Source organism: Xiphophorus maculatus, chromosome 18 (assembly GCF_002775205.1).
Source record: "Xiphophorus maculatus strain JP 163 A chromosome 18, X_maculatus-5.0-male, whole genome shotgun sequence".
Classification (NCBI taxonomy): domain Eukaryota; kingdom Metazoa; phylum Chordata; class Actinopteri; order Cyprinodontiformes; family Poeciliidae; genus Xiphophorus; species Xiphophorus maculatus.
In genome coordinates this window covers 3,890,777-3,903,647 of record NC_036460.1, presented here as the reverse complement: position 1 = coordinate 3,903,647, position 12,871 = coordinate 3,890,777, and the positions used below count along the sequence as shown (strand labels likewise).

General features: G+C 44.2%; 1 protein-coding gene across 1 annotated transcript; it reads left to right on the top strand.

Moving 5' to 3' along the window:
* Positions 1 to 2: 2 nt before the first annotated feature.
* On the top strand, positions 3 to 2,071 carry LOC111611974. The gene is made up of 5 exons (XM_023351294.1): positions 3 to 44; positions 121 to 420; positions 725 to 1,093; positions 1,257 to 1,342; positions 1,419 to 2,071. The coding sequence occupies exons 2-5, from the start codon at positions 177 to 179 to the stop codon at positions 1,509 to 1,511; spliced, it is 792 nt and encodes a 263-aa protein (XP_023207062.1). The 5' UTR covers positions 3 to 44; positions 121 to 176; the 3' UTR covers positions 1,512 to 2,071.
* The last annotated feature ends 10,800 nt before the right edge of the window (positions 2,072 to 12,871 follow it).

Below are 12,871 nucleotides of genomic sequence, written 5' to 3'. Positions count from 1 at the left end.
AAACAGCTGCTCACCTGGTCAAGCTGTTGGACTCACCTGTTCAGGTAGAGGAGGATCTGCAGACCTGCTGCTGTTCACTGCTTCACTTCCTTCATTAATGAACTCTCTGTCTCTGCTCAGATCAAGACAACATCAGGTTGGTGGGAGAGGCCAGCCGATGTGCCGGGAGACTGGAGATGTTACATCAAGAAGAGTGGAGACCATTGGATGTTTGGTATAGTTACTGGGACATGAACTCAGTTGCTGCAGTTTGTGCTGAACTGGACTGTGGTTCTGCTGTTTCAGTAAGAAAGTCAGAGGAAGATTCAGAGAGACCAGTTTGGTGGATCAGGTCTGACTGTTTGCAGTCAAGATCTGCATTAAAGAACTGTTTACCTAATGGTGAAAACAATGATCAGAGCTATGAGATCATCTGCTCAGGTAACTCTGAACTCTCATATTTATATCTTTTAAAATGTTTCTTCCATCAGGTTCCAGATGTCTGCAGAGAAACCGTCACCTTTAACTAAGGACCTGAAACCTTGAGGAGAGAGAAACTAAAACTGGTTTAAATATTACTGACAGACTATAGATCTATCATAAAGGTGCTAGTAATCATGTATAAACATGCTAGTAACCATGGCAACCAGTCTGCGATGAGCTCCTGTCTCTTTCTCATTCATGCCATCTTGTTTTCCACCTCAGATTAGATCCAGTTGTCTCTGTGTTTCCTCTGCGTTCCCAGGTCTGCTGGTTGAGCCGCTCATCTTCCTCTCTTCCTCCACTGACGGGGTCTCCACAGGCAGAAAGCAGGGGTCTGAGCTCCTCATTGGCTCACATTTCAGCATCATGTGCTCCATCAGACCTCAGTATGAAGGCGGCTCCTTCCAGCTCATCTTCAGCACCTCTAACTACACTCAGAACCAGACCCTGCCAGCTGTTAATCACTCCGCCCTCTTCCTGTTCTCTGCTGCTGGCCACGCCCACCAAGGAACCTACCTCTGCGTTTACCACGTCTACGTTTTCTCCTATAACTTCTCCTCTATCAGCCAGCCTCTCAACCTCACTGTCTCAGGCAAACTCATGGAGTCCATGAGGAAAAGTTCTGCTTCAGGTGAACCAGCAGCTGTCTGCCTCATTCATGAGGTCAGAGAGGAGGATTGATGATATTAATGTTCATGATCAGATCTACAGGCAGCATGAAAACAAGGGTCTATATGATTATTTTCTATCTGGACTCATCTGATGAAAGCTGATCCTGAATCTGTTTCATTCAGTTTCAGCCTCTCCCACTGCTTTGATCATCAGACTGGTTGTCGTCCTGCTGGGTATGCTGGGATCAGTCCTGGTCCTCTACTTTAAGGTACTGCATGTATCATGCATGATGTGTTCAGTTGGGAAAGTTCTTGCATTGAAGCTGAACCATCCTCTGTTTCCAGGCCAGGAGAAACCAGAAGCCTGGACCAGAAAATAACCATCATGATGAAGGATCCAGAGCTGAAGGCAGCTTAGAGGAGGAGACTGCAGTCTGAAGGAACCAGGAGAAAATGATCTTCATTTCACATCCGCAGGAAGGAGCAGAGACATGTTTCAGACTCCTGGAAATCTATCCGTCTATGTATCTATGATAAAATGTCTCTGTGCTCCTGCAGCAGGAAGGAAGTTCAACATTCAGAAATTTGTATCTGGACTAAACCTACTTAAGTTAAACTTATATAAGAAGGGAACACAAAACAAAACATTCAACAAACAAAATATAACAGAAAACCCACTTCATCAAAATCTGATCTTCATCAACCTTGCAAGGATAGCATATGATAGGATATTTGGGGTCAAAGGTCAGGACCCAATTCCATCAGGCCCTGAACCCAGCGTGTGTCCTTGTCTTAGTTGAATTGTGTGACAAATGTAATATAGTTGATTCTGGCTTGTAATACTTTGTCCTGCCTGTAGGTGGTGTATGTCATCACTGCCATGATAACCCATCCAATACATCCAGTTCCCACAAGTCTGAACCAGATGTGATCTGCGCCATCTTAGTAGGGAAGTGCATGCACAATGCATAGTGGACCAATGGCTCCGAGACCAACACAAAGAAAACATGCCGACCCTCTTGACCAGGGGTGGGCGCTCCTGGTCCTCGAGGGCCGGTGTCCTGCAACTCTTAGATGTCTCCCTGGTCCAACACACCTGAATCCAACAGCTGAATCTCCTCCTAAGTGCAGTCAAGTTCTCCAGAGTCCTGTTAACGACCTCATTATTTGACTCAGGTGTGTTGAAGTAGAGATACATCTAAAAGTTGCAGGACACCGGCCCTCGAGGACCAGGAGTGCCCACCCCTGCTCTTGACCAATGTGTGAGAGAGATACATGAACAAAATGGCTGCCGTCGAGATCGGCCCGTATGAGACGGAGAAGGAAAATTTCTCAGATGATGTGGACAAGCTGCCTCTGATCTCCTACTATGATAAAGTTAACTACGTAGTCAACACAAAGAGTGCATACGCCGTAAACGAGCTTCACTGCCTGAAATTCATGGACGCATATAATTAGTATTTCAACAGCTTTTTAAAGGAGAGAAAGTCTCTCTGTGTGAATAATGAGGTTCTGGTGACTGGCAGACCAAGTACATGTAGCAACAAACATGCAGGCTACATGTCTGCTTAGCTTGCAGATGGGATGGAACATTTTATAGTTACTATGATTATGAGTGAATTAATGCATAACAGTGTTATGATTCTTGTGTAAAGCATGTGCTCATGGGAAAGTCTTCTGAAGCTGTTTCTCTGAACTCTGTATTATTATAAAGTTGTAGAATATTTTCTTCTTTGCATTCTTATGACATCCTTAAATGTTTAATCTGCTTTATGCAGTGGTGGGAAGTAACGAAGTACAAGTACTTCGTTACTGTACTTAAGTACAATTTTCATGTATCTGTACTTTACTTAAGTAGATTTAATAATGGGTACTTTCTACTTTTACTCCACTACATTTTACAGTAAGTATCTGTACTTTCTACTTCACTACATTTCTACAAAAGTGTCGCGTTACTCGTTACATCCAAGTCGCACTGCTCTCTTTTTGTCCGTTAAAATATGAAGTTCAGGGACTTTAAGGTGGCGCCGTAAAATCCAAGCAATAACTTGACTTGGTGTCTGTTGTCACCTATCGCCTCCCCCTTTACTAGCACGCGGAGCTCCAGACATGCGCAGTGGTTTCCTCTGAGCGGGAGAAGATGTCTAACTAATCGATAATAGCTGCATAAATCATAAGATATGACGACATGCAAAACCAGCAGCGCTTCGCTTTCACAGACGGTGGGACTTTGTCCAACTTTTAGCGTCACTTGGAAGGAAAGCTTAAAGAAAGGTAAGATCTGTGGACGTGATGCTAGCAAAGTTAGCTGTACTGAGACACTTTGCATCTGCGATGAAAAAAAGTTGTCACTCATGCGCTGAATTATTGTGTGGATTCAGGAACGATCCGATTTTTCTGGACGGATCTTTACTAAGGTTGATGGGACTGAAACATCACTGAGAGCCGTTCTTTGTTCTTGTATACACTGCAATAGCTATATATATATATATATATATATATATATATATATATATATATATATATATATATATATATGTACACACACACACACACATTTATTTAATTGCCGAATAAGTAAAAGTTGAACGTATGAACACAGAGCATGCTCATTGATTGATTTTGTCTCCTGTCATGGTGGCAAACATGCAGTGGGAGGGAGGATGAGAACAGTCATGGTGCTCCTTCTGCTTGTTGCGCCGTTGGACAGTGTTCATAGTGTTGTTGTAATGTTACAATTACAACTGTAATTGTAACATAGCAATTACAGTTAATTGCTATGTTTCATGGTTTAATGGTGCAGACAGTTGTGGTTTCTGACATGGGCAATATGGGCAACCGCCCAGGGCGTTATTTTTATAGGAATGGCAGGCGACCTCTGCGGATTGTAGCACAGCGATGAAAGCAAAACAGAATGAAATGAGTTGTAATTGATACTGGTTAAATATATTTCAGCTCTAAGTATTTATATCTAGGTGTTTTTATGGAAATGTGGATCTTTCAGATCAATCTGAGAACCAATTTTGATAGGTGCACTTCATTTTATTGTGTCATGTAGCGCAGGGCGCTGGTCTTGGTCTCGTGTTCAGTGGTCTTGACTACAACTCTGCTACGTGGCTCCTCGATTGCATGTCTTCCCCCCCACACCTTCGTTCCATCCCCTTTCAGTTGGATTTCTTTCTAAATAAATGTCACTAATGAAGTTCATGCTACGTTAGGACAGGAAATAAGATGTTTCCATCCCTGAAATTATGATGCATAGAATCACATATCTAAGTCTAAACTCTTACAGAGAATAAACACAATAAGAACATGTGTAATCTGTGACATTGTTTATTAAAATGGCACATTTATGATGTATTCAAATTAAATACTATCGGCACACTTAATGATATTAGCGATTAGGTTATGTATTCAGCAAGTACTTTTACTTTTAATACTTAAGTATTTTTGAAAGCCAGTACTTTTTTACTTTTACTTAAGTAAAATGTTAATGTGGTACTTTGACTTTTACTTGAGTACATTTTTGCCTGTGTATTTGTACTTTTACTTAAGTACATTTTTTGAGTACTTTCTCCACACACAAAAAAGAAACAAAAGTTCTTTTAGAGTTCGCAAAAAACGAAAACACGCAATAAAAAGGATAAGTTAATGTTGATCCTCTTGTAGCCTGATCCTTCGTGTACCCGTCTTCCTCCTCGGTTGTAAACCTCAGGTTTCCACCTGAGCGCCGTCGCTCACTGAAAATTGGATTATTATGCCAATATAACAGTGAATTTTAAGGAGAGGGTGAAATCTCCTTTTCTCAATGGAAGGACATCGGAACAGGATTATTGTGCCTGTCCGAGCCTTTTAAGCCTTGAATTTCAGGAATATGAAGTGGTCGTGGCAGGTATCCCTGCTACACTCCCTCCTGGAACTGCAGATCCTCCTCGGTTCCTGGAAGTGCCTGGAGATGCTCCTCGTCAGAAGATTGAAGCTGCAGATCTTCTTGTATGTCTCGGAGCGCGCGTTGTGGCTCCTCGGCTGCTGTGCACTGACTCCAATGGAACCAGGTGTCTCCTGTCCCTTGTAGACGGACAGCATGAGACGTCCTCTCCACGACTCGGTATGGTCCGGTGAAGCGAGGTTCAGACCACTTTCTTTTGATGACCTTCAGGCGCACCCAGTCGATTCCTGGAACTGATCCTGAGCCTGGATGTTCCTGTGTCGTCTGGTATTTTGCAAATTCCGCTGCCAGGATCTGTAACTCATTAAAGAAATCTTTATGAGATAAATGTGCAAGTTCATCTTTCCATCCTGGAATGCGGGTTGCAGGCCCTGGAAACATCTGTCCCGTCTGGAGCTCATATGGAGAGAACCCTGTTGATTGGTTAATAGACATTCGGACAGACATCAAAGCAATAGGCAAAGCATCTACCCAATTTAATTTAGTATGTGCACATATTTTAGCCAATTTTTGTTTAATAGTTTGGTTTAGTCTCTCAACCTTGCCTTGTGATTCGGGATGATATACTGTACCGAATGAATGTTTAACTCCGAGCAGCTGCTCCACTTTCTGCAGATCTTGGTTCCTAAAATGAGTGCCGTTGTCTGATCTTACCTTCTCTGGAAATCCATGGGTCGGAATGTAATGATTGATCAGACACTTTATGACAGTTTTGCTGTCCTTTTTTTTGCTGGCCATGCCTCCGGCCAGCTCGAATATGCATCCACACACATTAATACATACCTGTATCCTCTAACGGGTGTTATCATGTCTGTAAAATCAATAATAATTTCTTTACCCAGTTGTGTAGTCCAAGGGAAATGTCCCACTGGTGGTCTGATAGTTGGTTTTGCATTGTGTTGTCCACAAATTTCACATGATCCTTGACCATGTCCCTCAAAAATGGATGCCACCAGTGCTCTAGGTTTTTTAACATCTGTGCAATACCTACATGTCCGAGTCCGTGAGCTTCCTGAAGAACCTGGATTCTCATATTTGGAGGGAGAATTACTTTACCATTCGGTCCCCGCCAGAGTCCCTCAGAACGGCATTCACCGTCAGTTCTGTTACAGAAACATCCAAATAGAATTGTAAAGTATAGTCCGGAACAGCCAACTGCGTTACAGCAGCCATTTGTTGTTTCAGAGAGATAAAAGCATCTTCTGCCTCCATAGTTCAAGTCAGAGCATGGCTGAGCTTACGAATCCCATGCTCTCTGACTAACGCCCGTAAGGGGTCCGTCAGTCCAGTATAGTTAGGAACATAGTTCCTACTATATCCAGTCAATCCAAGAAAAGACAACATGTCCTTCACCGTATGTGGTTTGGGGTGATTGAGAATTGCAGATTTATGACTGGCCGACATCTGAGTGCCTGTCCCAGTGATAATCCGCCCCAAAAAGGAAACTTGCTTCCTAGCAATTTGCAACTTAGATCTGCTCACTTTAAAACCCCTGTCGGCTAGGTCTGACAACAATCGTCGCGTGCCCTCAATACAAAACTCCAACGTCTGTGCTGCCAGCATGAGGTCATCAACATACTGAATCAGGGTCACACCTTCTGGTAACAAACAGTCCGCTAACTGTTGTTTCAAAACTTGATTAAAAAGCCCTGGGGAGAGAGCAGAACCCTGAGGCAGATGTGTATATCTCAGCTGCTGACCCCTGTAGGTGAAAGAAAACACATCCCTACATTCCTCAGCCAATGGGAGACAAAAGAAAGCGTTAGCAAGGTCCACACAGGAGAACCAAGTCTGAGAGGGATCAAGGTTAGTTAATGCAACATGAGGATTAGGTACTGGCACCGTAGGGGTCAATAAAACAGAATTAATTGCCCTAAGATCATGTGCCATGCGGTATTTACCTGTCCCCTTCTTTTCCACTGGTAAAATAGGAGTGTTCCAGGAGGAGGTGGAAGATTCTAACACACCTGCCTCCAGAAGACCCCCAATAGTTTCTGCAATTCCCTCCTCTGCTGCCCGCCTATGAGGATACTGTGACCTCCAAATAGGAGGGCCCGGTTGTAGATCAAAAGTGACGGGTGTGACATCAACAAGCCCCACATCAGTGGGACCCATTGCCCACAAACACTCCGGCAGAGAAGTCAACATTGCAGCCGCAGTTGGATGATCAGTCAACTCCCTGCCATGGTGTCTAGGAAGTTGAACATGTTCCAGAACTACAGAGTCCACAGCCGAACACTTTATTTTGTACGTGTTTGTAGAAGGAGAGAAAGAGGTCAGGAGCAACAGTAGTCTGCCAGTCTGAAACTGCAAGGGAGCGTTTTACCACGCCCCCCAACTCCATGGCCTGATGGCCAGGATGCAGAGCCAAAGAAATATGTGGAACTGCTTCATCATGCATCTTATACCAGAACAACTGATCCTGAGTCAGATTAACTGCAGCAGCAACACCCTCCGGTGCCACATAAATGTCCTGTGAAAACACAGTCCAGTCACGACCGGCTAAATGCGCCTCAAACTGCTCCTAGAACCATTCAGTCTGGTCTTGGTCATAAAACAAAGTGACATGAGGAAAATCAGGAGTTGGCCCATACGGTGCAAGTTCTTGGATCCAGGGTTTCCAAAGCAGAAAACAGGACAGGATCCCAGCATGGTCAGTCATCTCTGGCTGTAAAAGACCCCAGTATATGTCAGCCAGGTGCTCCTCAGATTGTTGGAGCAAAAATTGTCCATGTGTATATACTTGAGAACAGGCATGGGAAGATCCATCAGGAAAGGTGACAAGTAGTCCATCAGGTCCACACAAAATAGTCGCCCCCAGAGCAATCAACAAGTCTCTCCCTAATAAGTTCACGGGAGATGAGGGGGAACACACAAAAGGATGTGTCACTCTTTGTCTGCCCACAACTGTGTGCAAAGGTGTGGAGATAGGCAGAGTTTGTTTCACCCCAGAAAAACCAACCACGGATATTGTCCGATCAGAAAGTTTTTGCAAAGGCATGACAACATTCATGGTGGAATATGTTGCTCCTGTATCCACCAAAAATGGCAATGTTTGTCCATCGACTGTCACATCAATCAGGGGATCTGCCAAAGCTCCCTGATACAGGTTCTTCTCCGGGGTGTGTCAATATTCTCCAGCCTGAAAGTACTGTCCAGGATGTTGCGGAAGTAATGCAGCATTCGGAAGTTGTTGTGGCGTCAGGTCCGGCAACGCACCATCTTGTGCAGGAACCGGTGTATAGTGAGGGCACTGCTGAACCCAGTGACCCTCCTCGCCACAATAAAAACACCTGTCTCTGCGTCTCAAGCCTCGTGCACCCCTTCCTCGCACACCTGACCATGCAGGCGCTCTCCTTCCTCCCCCATGCCACCCTGGAACACCAGACTGCCAACATGGAGCTACATACATGTGCGGACCAGGTTGTGCCACTGCAACAGGAGCCTGAGCCGGAACAGGAATTGATTGAGCAGCAGCTGTTAACATAGCTTTAGCCTCCTTCTGTTCCTGTTTTGCAAGATGAAGTTTCTGTCTAGCTTCACCTAATTGAAACTTCAGTAATTGTTTCTTAAAATCTTCCTGCTCCTTCTCCGCCTCTCTCTCCTCATCCTGAGAAATCTGCAAATTATGCAACAAATGCAACTCCCATTTTGCATGGTCACAAGATTACAACTCCGGGTTTTTCCTCATCAAAGCAGTGACAGAGGGAGGGACACCATTGAAAACAGCTTGGCGCAAATGTTCCCTCATTAATGTTGCACCAGTTGGATGAACCCCAGTTTGTCGTTTCCATATGTCTATGGCTTTATCTAAAAATACTTTTGGGTGCTCTTTGGAATCCCAGAAAAATTTAGGAATAAGTGCGAGAGACACAGGGGGAAACATGTCCCTTAAGGCTGCACCCACAGGAGTCAGAACAGCTGAAAGGGGCGTGTGATCAGGCTGATTTGTAGTTCCAGCAGACAGTTCGACATTATGGCAATTTGTTGTCGTTGTTGAACAACTTAAAATAGCTCTGAAATCCCCCAAAGCTAATGCTAACACCCCTGTTAGTGAATCCAATGCATGTAACCAAGGAGTAGCACCATCTACCAGAGAGGGTAACTTATCAATAAGGGTCTGTAAATCCCCAAAGGAGAACGGCTTATATCTCTGTCCTTGTTGAGATACTAATAAAGGCATAGCATGATTAGAGGAGCTCTCAGAATGTACTGACGGAGCCTCCGAATGACCCGATAAATTTTTAATGCGTGTGACCAAATTGTCCATATCACACTGCAGTTTCCCTTCCACTTGCAAAAGGCGTTCATGAAAAGAATCTACATCAGAGGGGGCAACCATAAACTGTGGTGTGCTAACATCACAAGGGGAGGGACTATCCTCCCTACTCTGCATGTCAATTGGGTTAAGCCCATCCCGATGCAACCTCAGAGTGGAGGTAAACCTCACAGCGCCTCTCAAATGTGGAGGAGAAGATAATGAGTTTCCCCGAGAAGGCGGGGCTTCTTCTACAAGACGGCCCACCAGGTTCATATCCACGCTCAGTTGTACCTCCCCCTGCTCCTCCTCCTGAGAGGGAGAGGCTAAGGCGGATGCGGGGCTGCTTAGTTGATGTGTAATTTGAGCCATACCTGGGGAAGCCGCAGAAGGAGGCAGGGAAAAACAAAGTTTTTCACGCTGGACCCGATCTGCCATAGGAAGACTATCAGAAACACAGCGAAAACTTACAAAGGATGCCGGGGATGAAGTCGTTAAATCGGGCGACTCCTTCACCGGTGGAGCACCAGAAATCGGAGGAGGCGCTCTCACAAGATCCCATTCTGCCGTGCCCATACGAACATCCAATACTGGGTACAACCCCGTGGAAGAGGGATTGGCATCATTATATGGAGGCGGAAGTGGAGCATCAGATGGACTAAGTACCTGTTTAGGTTGTTCAGAGCACACCTCCGGACGATCTACTTGGGCATGAAATGAGTCTGAAGTCTGTGTAACTGATCCCTTTTTATAAAGGTGATCTGTTCCCTGCCAACCCACCAGAAGTTTAGCCCACAACTGTCTATCTTGTTCCACGTTCTCCAACTTCTTAATCAATTTTTTTCTACCAAACAGACTAGCTTCGTCCCTTTCTACTCACACCGCATCCCTGTCAGCTAAGGCTTGTTTTGAACAGACATTCAAAATCAAACCCAAAGGCTTTTCAGCACTAAGAAGTTCATCCTGTTTGCGGACCGCATTTTCCAACATGATTTTCAATTCATCCGCCTTCACATTAAGTGAATCCAGACCAAGCTGTTGATCATAAATACTAATTAAGTCAGCAATCTGGTCCCGCAGAGTTTTCCATGGACCCAGACCATAGGAATGGCCTATAACATCTTTTTGCAACTCAGTGTCCATAATAACTTTACAATAAAAATGCAGCAAAAATCAACTCAAATCCGCACAAACAGCGCTTTTCAAACACAGCATTCCGCTCAGAGCAATCAGCACACACACACACACACACACTGTAAAGGAAAATGATTATTTTGGTGTTTAATGCAGTTAATCTTCCAACATGTGTTAATCACTCGTATTTGAAAAAACAGGCTTTGTGTGACCCTTCGAAAGAGGCCCGGAGGAGACAAGCAGACGCCTTCCACTGTCTGTTTAAGAGCATACAAAAGCCATAAAATTAGCATCTCCATGGAAACGGCAGCTGGAATGTAAGAGGAAGAAACTCCAGGGGAGTCGGCGAGATTTATAGCAGGACTTCGGTGCGGGGGATATTCGTGCAGGACTGGGGGGTTTCCCTCCGGTTTGCTTGGACAAAAAACAGAGCACCTTCGAAGCTGAGCTAAGGAGGGGAGTTTCCGGGGTTCTCTGGGGGGCCGAAACAGGTCTCTGAGTGGTCGAACAACAGACCGCCTTCTTTGCATATATTAAATAGGGAAACACCTCTTTCATTTAAAAGTACAGGTCAGCAAGCGAACAGAGAGTTTTTTCCATCTTTTTCTCCACGGGGGCGCCTTTGTTTGTCTGTCTTTGTGTTTCGTGTTGTCTGTTTCCCCTTGTCTGTATAAAATGTATATCTCTGTATCTCTGCAGCTTTGTTGTCGATTGCTTTGTATGAATTAAACTCTGTGATCTGTGACATCATTGTGCCTCGCCGTCTCCTTGCCAGCCGTGACGACATCCGCTCGGGACCCGGCTAACAGGAGGGAAGGAGAGCCATGCTTTTTCCAAAATTTAAGCTAACCTAATAACTTTCCTCCTTAACAACACACACACAGAGCTCTGCAGATTCAAACACCACACTCCACGGCAGCAAGCTCAAAAAACTCGCCACAAACAGAGAAATACAGAGAACACAAAACACAGTTTCAGACAAATGTAAAAGACAGAGAAGAAAAGAAAAATAAAAATAGAAAATCAGGCACCGGCTACAAGAATGTAAGATGCATCATTTTCCCAACTTCACTATTGGTCCTTTAATCTACCACAGAAAAGGTGATTCAACCTGCTCTTAGTCCTTTTATTTTCCACGAGTGATACAACTCGGTCCAATTATAAGTCCACTGGAGATGAGTCAAAATCTCCGGGCTGATCCAAGCCCAAGTTACCTGAATACACAAACTTCCAAAATTCTTTTAAAGAGGCCCAGGCATTGATCCTCCGGGAAAAGAACATAAATAAGAAACCCAGCTCTAGGAAAGAGGCAACGTAAACTCCTACTGCCTGAATGCGCCACGATCCCCTGTAATGTGTATTTATTCAAATTTTAAACAACAGACTCTTTTAGGAGAAATCTATATACCTCTGCAGCTTCCAAACTCTGTGTGGCTGCACACAACGACAGCAATCAACCCCGGCCCGACCACACGGCGCTGCAGACGACCAAAAAGTAATTAAATAGTGTCTTACCACACCGAATCCTCGGGCCGAAAACGGATCAATCCGGGACAAACAGCCACCCGCCAAGATTCCAGAACTGGCACAAGTCCCCAATTATTAAGGAAGAATATTTTATAAATTAACTTTGGAAAAAAGTTTGACTCTCTCTTCCTCTAGATCCCAGGTACTCTCAGCGGGCGACGTGCGGCCACAAAGAAAACAACAATGCATGTTGATCAAAGGCCATTTGCTCTCTGGTCCAACAAAAGAGCCAACAGCTGCATCCTGGCCTCCTGGGTTCTACGGTCATTTGGGTAAAGAAAAACATAAGATAAGATTTCGCAGATACCTATGGAATCCGGAGTCTCTCCCGTTATCTCTCCTTACATAAATTCTCAGGACAAACTTAAATCCAGTAATTTGGTTCAAGGAAAGGTTATCTTCCCAAACCCAGTTTTTGCTCCTCTGCACCCAGCACCTCAAAAGATTGAGTCTTGCCAAAAATAACACATAAAATCAACAGAACAAAATGAGGTATAATTCCTGAGCAATTCTCTAATACTAAACAAAACATTTTCATTCAAACAATTTCCATTTGATTCTGATATAGTCACAGATAGTACAATTTTCAAATACATTCATCATTTACTAGATTAGTAGTTCTGAACTTAGATAATACAATCTTCGTTAAAAACATGCTATTAGTCCTTAGAAAAATGTCTTAGAAATTAAATGTTGTGGTTTCAACATTCTATGTTGTATTCAGTTTTACACCATCCCAGATGTTGGTTCTGGAAGACTTTTGATCTTCTGTGAACCAAACAGATTTTTCTCCTCCAGGCTCAAGTGATATTGCCCTGCAGGAGATGCTAATTTTATGGCCTCCTGTCCTCTGATAACACAGCAGGAGCCTCATTGAGAGATCCCCTTTGATCTGCATTCGGTTCCTGTAGTTTGAATACTTACCCATCT

Bases quoted from the DNA above. Each gene is read 5' to 3' on its own strand.
- LOC111611974 (XM_023351294.1), top strand. From the start codon at position 177: ATGTTACATCAAGAAGAGTGGAGACCATTGGATGTTTGGTATAGTTAC. The intron at 421-724 runs GTAACTCTGAAC...CTGCGTTCCCAG, and splicing joins CTATGAGATCATCTGCTCAG to GTCTGCTGGTTGAGCCGCTC. The intron at 1,094-1,256 runs GTGAACCAGCAG...TGTTTCATTCAG, and splicing joins GAGGAAAAGTTCTGCTTCAG to TTTCAGCCTCTCCCACTGCT.